General features: G+C 49.2%; 1 protein-coding gene across 1 annotated transcript; it reads right to left on the bottom strand.

Moving 5' to 3' along the window:
* Positions 1-1,295: 1,295 nt before the first annotated feature.
* LOC135813575 (uncharacterized) lies at positions 1,296-3,113 on the bottom strand. The gene has a single exon (XM_065326666.1). The coding sequence runs from the start codon at positions 3,111-3,113 to the stop codon at positions 1,296-1,298; it is 1,818 nt and encodes a 605-aa protein (XP_065182738.1).
* Between the last annotated feature and the right edge of the window lie 2,675 nt (positions 3,114-5,788).

Here is a 5,788-nt window from a genome sequence, read left to right as displayed (position 1 = left end):
ATCTTGGGGCTCATAATATGGCCGAATTTGAACATTCTCGATCGAAAAGCCGATTAGGTATGCTCTGTATGGGCAACTTGTCAATCAGTGCACATCTACGACGTGCAAATAAAACGAATGCACGGAACGTGAACTTTGTTTGCTGCAAATCTACGAAGTGCGAATCAGGGAGTAGTATAATGACACGTGTACTAGTACACCTTGTGTTGCACTGCGTCTTTTCCACACGCATAGGACCACTGAAGGTCACACGCTCCGCGTGCGTATGCACGCATGCGCAATATGTCACTGCATGCAATGCACATCTACGATGTGCAAATCAGGGGATAGTACGTATTTTACTACTCCCCGGTGCGAATGCACCGAACGTGCACAAGTGCACGTTCGCCATCTATGGCGAAAAGAACCTTAAGGATGACATTTATGGCATGCCAGGGGTCAAAGGTCAAACTCTGGGGGGTCCCGGGGCCAGACCAAGCACGACCGACACAGTGTGCCTTATTTGGCCCAAAGGTCAAAGGTCAAAAAGTGAGCCAGAACCCGCCCCGCACTTACTACTGACTTACATGTATTTGGTCGGTGTACGAGTCACTACGAGATGCACGAACAGTTTTCGTAGGGTGACTTTGTCATGTAACGTGCGTACTGAATGCAGCAAGTAGAACTCGCCCATCCACCCCTAGGCCCTTGGTCCTCCCCACCTGAAAATACTCGAAGCGTCGAGGAGGTACCTAGGTAGGGGCGCTCTGGCGGGATTTTACGGTTATCGCCCCTCCCCCGAGACACACACATCAAAGCACTGTAGAATGGGGTTGCATTTTTGTTGTTTTGCCATGTGATTATGCAATCACCATTGTGAAACGAGGGTTGCCTGCTGCTCCTCGTTGATACCGGTAGGAGTCGTAGTATTGAAAAAAATCAAGCCCATCGATCATCTGCTACTGCTAGCTAGCTGCCAGAACTGATGATGACACTGCGATCGCCACCTCCAACTGCTGAGGTCAGGTTCTTCTTGCCTGTAGGCTGTGTAGCACCACCACAGCTTGGTCCACCCTGCGTTGCCCCGGCATCGTACTCTCGTTTTTGACAGCATGTTACAAGGCGAGGACGCGTAGTACCAAGCAAGGCTTCTGTCACGGGCAAGATTAAACATTAAAAGCAACACAATGATGAGAAAACAAGAGGGGTAAACACAATAACTTTATCAACGCTGTTGACTCATGCATACACACATACACACACACACAAGATAACAATGATACTCAGTACCTAGACTGCAGGAGTTGCAAAGAAAGTTAAATCAATGCAGCCTCCGCGTTTGCGAGGACAGCAGACTGATCATTGACGCGGCGCATCCGCCGGGCACCACGAAGGCAGGCAACACTGGCACGCAGGAGACCAAAACCAAGACGACAACGCAGCAACGCCATCACCATTGCGTATGGCTCTCCGGATTTCTCAGCAGACAGAGCAGCAATTCGCTTGAGAAGAGCGGAAGCAGCTCGACCGGCTCCACCTGTGGCTGAGAATACGACAGGTACGAAGGAGGCTCGCTCAACTTCTTGCACCCTCTGACCATACCTGCGACGCTTCTCTCGCTCGTGGCTCTGGTAGCGAGCAGCGAGAGAAGAGGAACGGTTTGAAGGAGCGAAAGGGTTAAACACCCGTACATCAAGATAAACGCGTTCAAACCGTCCTCCCCACACGCCACTCGCCGCCACATCCAGACGGGCTTGATCCTCGGTGGACGCCGTCCGGTAGCGGAAAAGCTCGCCGGTGAGGGGTTGGAGATGAGGCTCTACTTCTACGCTGTGTGCCACCTTCTTCAGTTGGCCAGCGATGATGTCCCGTACCTCATTGTGGCGAAGCGTCGGGAAACCACCAGTGGGGCAAGAGAGAGCATGCTCAACAGAGAAGGTGGCACCACAGACACAAGTAGAAGGGAGCCGTGCAGGGTGCCAGCCATACCGCAATGCCAGACCATCGCGAAATTCACATTTTGACAAGCTGAACCCATGCCGACTGAGGGGGCGACACGTGAGCCAGCTGGACGCACCCGCCTCACTGCCAAGGTTGATGGAGTGCTGGAGGGCAGAGGAGGCTCGGGCGGTGAATTGGCGAAGGGCTTCCGTGGCAGCTGCCTTCACATCCTTGCGGTTAGAGGCCTTCAGGCTGGCGACCTCTGCCAAAGAGTCGCCCAGGTTGAAACTCTGGGTGAGGATGTTGGCAACCATAGGAGCAGTGATGGCACGTGAGGATTGGTACTGGGCCGACAGAGAGGTGGGATCCAATATTCCTAGACCACCGTTCCGGCAGGGGAAGGAGAAAAGGGTGCGGAGCTCAGAGCTGATTTCCTGGCCTGTGAGAGCTGGGAGGAGCTTCGTGGCAATGACCCGCTCCAGTGAAGCAAGGCCAGCAGACGCACTTTCGAGTACCCGGCAGAGGAAAGACCAGCGGCTGGAGAGGCCTCGGGTGAAAGCAGAATAGGCTGCTTGTGGCTGAGGCAGGGCAGTTGATGTCAGTGATTCGACCTGCCCACACCAGTCCCGGGCTTTCTCGTGTACGTAGTCTTCGACAAACGCAGGTGTGCCTATGGCTGAACCCAGGTAGCGGTTGCCTGTGGCGGTGATGTGGATGCCTGTGCCGTCGAACAGCTGGACAGCTTCATCGTAGTCGTCAGGCTTCACCACGAGCACGGACTTTGCTGGGTTGAGGAAGTATCCGAAATCAGGCCCTCTGTCGTGCAGTTTGTCCCACCAGGTTCGGAGAGGAACGAGTCGGCCACCTGCGGACGAATCGTCCGCATACCATAGCTGGCAGGCGCCGGGTGTTACGATCTCCCGGATGAGAGGGACTACGCCGATCGCATATAACGGCATCGCAATGGGGTCGCCCTGTGTTGTGCCCTCATTGGAATGAATACATTCACCATCCACGTAGAGATTGCTGGGCTGACGGTAGGTGTTGATTACAACCGTGGCAAACGAGGGGCATAGGTGCTGCACATTCCGTAGGCAGGCGGCGCGATTGATGTTGTTGAACGCATTAGTTGCATCAGCCATGATGATGCCCTGGGTGTCCTCCTGGCATCGTACTCTCGTACACAGCCGCATGCCGCACTCTCGCGTGGTGGTGGCCTTCGCAATTCGTGAGTACGTCTTACACCATTATTTTGCGCTTGCCACGCGCTTATGCGGCCCATGCTGGGTGCTCTATTTTCTGTCTTCCTGCCCGCGGCCGCGCCCGGCCCAATTACCTGGTGAGCTCTCGCGCCTGATTTTCCATGGTGGTGTCTGTTATCGTGGGTCCGATGGCCACCGCGTACCGGGGACTTCGCCTTTTCCATACGTGATATGCATTTCTCCGCCATACCGCCTTGGAGGAAGTACCAGTGCGACAAACTGCTGTCGACTTTTGTTTATTTTGTCCCTTTTTGGCGTTCTCATTGTGTACAACGATTACGTATACACATTGAGTGTCCGAGTTCAGACAGCAAGCTTGCACCGTACATCGAACAGTTGGCTCGATGAAATGAAAATCCGCCATATATGGCGGATTTTGATTTCATCGAGCCAACTGTTCGATGTACGGTGCACGCTTGCCAAACCGCCTGTCTCTGCCTGGCACTGTACTAGTCCTTTCCCCGTACCGCCTCTACCTCTTCCCCGTACCGCCTTGTTGCAGTTTATCTTGCATGCTTGCTGGGGCGGTACAACCTTTTAGGGGTCATTTTGATCACATTTTGACTGCATTTTTGAGTTTATCGGCAAGGTGGTGATGAAATTTGAAAATGTTTTCTGGTGAATCTCTGGAGAAGAGCCTTCTCTAGCCTCCTATAGTTTTATTTTTACTTTTGGACAAAATTTGAAAAAGTTTTATGAAAGGTTCGTGTTATTTTTTCACGGACCTTTCATAAAACCTTTTCAAATTATGTCCAAAAGTAAAACTAAAACTATAGGAGGCTACAGTGCATTTCAAAACTATAGACGCGTAGGGTTTTTGAAATATTTCAAATTTGGCTGGAACTTTTTGAGAATAGTTTTCGGAATATTGCTCAGGATCGCTCCACAATTACTCTCATAATAGTTTCTAAAGGATTGGATAACAGACGCCCAATTTGGAAAAATTTATGCACAAAGTGATCACAGATTATTATTATTATTATTATTATTATCAAATTTTTGATAGGGCAATCCCCACAGGCCTAAGGCCTTCTTACAGGGTACCCTAGAAATGAAAGTACTGAATTACGGAATAGGTGCAGTGAAGAGCATAAGCGGACTGCAGCGGGGAGTGCATTCCAACGGTCGGAACCGATGAAAGAAACTGAAAAGAGACCGAAACGAGTTTTAGCTTTTGGTAGAGTGACAGACGAAGATACCTGGGAGCGAGTGCAGGAATTGGTACGAGTAGAAGTAGAACGAAGGCAAAAGCAATATGTGGTATAGATGCTGGCATAACGGTTTTTGCCTAGGTACGCGTCTATAGTTTTGAAATGGACTGTAGAGAAGGCTCTTCTCCAGAGATTCACCAGAAAACATTTTCAAATTTCATCTCTGCCTTGCCGATAAACTCAAAAATGCAGTCAAAATTTTCCCAAAAAAGTTGTACCGCCCCAGCCACCTTAAAGCGATCCTGTCAGCTTTTCTATTATTATTATTATTATTATTATTATTATTATTATTATGGGGGTGGCTTTATTGGTTTTGTGTTTGTATTATGCAGCATCCCGGGTCATTTAAGACCATGGGGAGTACTGCTGTTGTATGTGAAGAAAATGTAATAAGGAAGACTGAGAAAAAAGAAAGAAAAAAGAGAGAAATACTGTGAACAGCAAATCTACAATGATGCATGTACAATCTATTATACAACTAATCTGCGAGAATGAGACTTAACACAAGCAGGTACAGTAATAGCAAGAGAGCTAAATCAGAAAACAAAATCCGTTGAAAAGTAACCGTCATCAAATCTGAAATCGAGCCCTTCAGCGACACAATAGCACTGAAGGCAGCAATATAATTCTTCTCATTCAACATCAGTGAAGCACCGTCAAAACCGGTGAATGGGGGCTGATGGTATTATTGTTGTCTTTGTTATTGGCAAGTGATTAATATTACGATCATAATATTATTATTTTCTGCAAATAGGTGCTTCAACTAATAGCAGCAACCATAACCATGGGCATTCGCAAACCAATGTAACTTATTAGAGTGTAATTATTATTTCATCTGAGTTATTGACCTGATGATGTCAACTGTGCCAAGGAGCGCCTCCTTTTGCAAGATCGATACACTGGCTCCGGCATCCAGTTCCCTCACAAAGTCAGCAGTCGAGGGGGTTAATCCACCTAATGCCCCCACAATTACTGGCACGATCTTGGCCCGCACCTGCCACATCTGCTCCACCTCACGCTTCAGGCCTTGATATTTCTGTATCTTTTCCACAGATTTTCGGCGGATGTTCCTATCCAGAGGGACACTTACGTCCACAAGGAACGCTTCATCTTTGCCCTTGATAATAATGTCGGGTCTGTTTGCTCCAACGGGCGCTGCTGTTGGAATTGGCACTTCCCAGTAGATTGACACATCCGTTTCAGCACTGTACACGACGTTGGTGAGTTGGTGACTTGTGTACTTATTCGAAATGTCCGATGCACCATACTTCCTGCACAATGTCCAGTGGAGATATTTTGCTAACCTGTTGTGGCGATTGATATAGTGACTTCCTGCACAAGCTGTACACGCTCCAATAAGGTGGAAAACCGTTTCCTTGTCCCTGCCACACATCC

The sequence above is a fragment of the Sycon ciliatum genome, chromosome 4 (genome assembly GCF_964019385.1).
Source record: "Sycon ciliatum chromosome 4, ocSycCili1.1, whole genome shotgun sequence".
Classification (NCBI taxonomy): Eukaryota; Metazoa; Porifera; class Calcarea; order Leucosolenida; family Sycettidae; genus Sycon; species Sycon ciliatum.
This window is presented reverse-complemented; position numbering and strand designations above follow the sequence as displayed.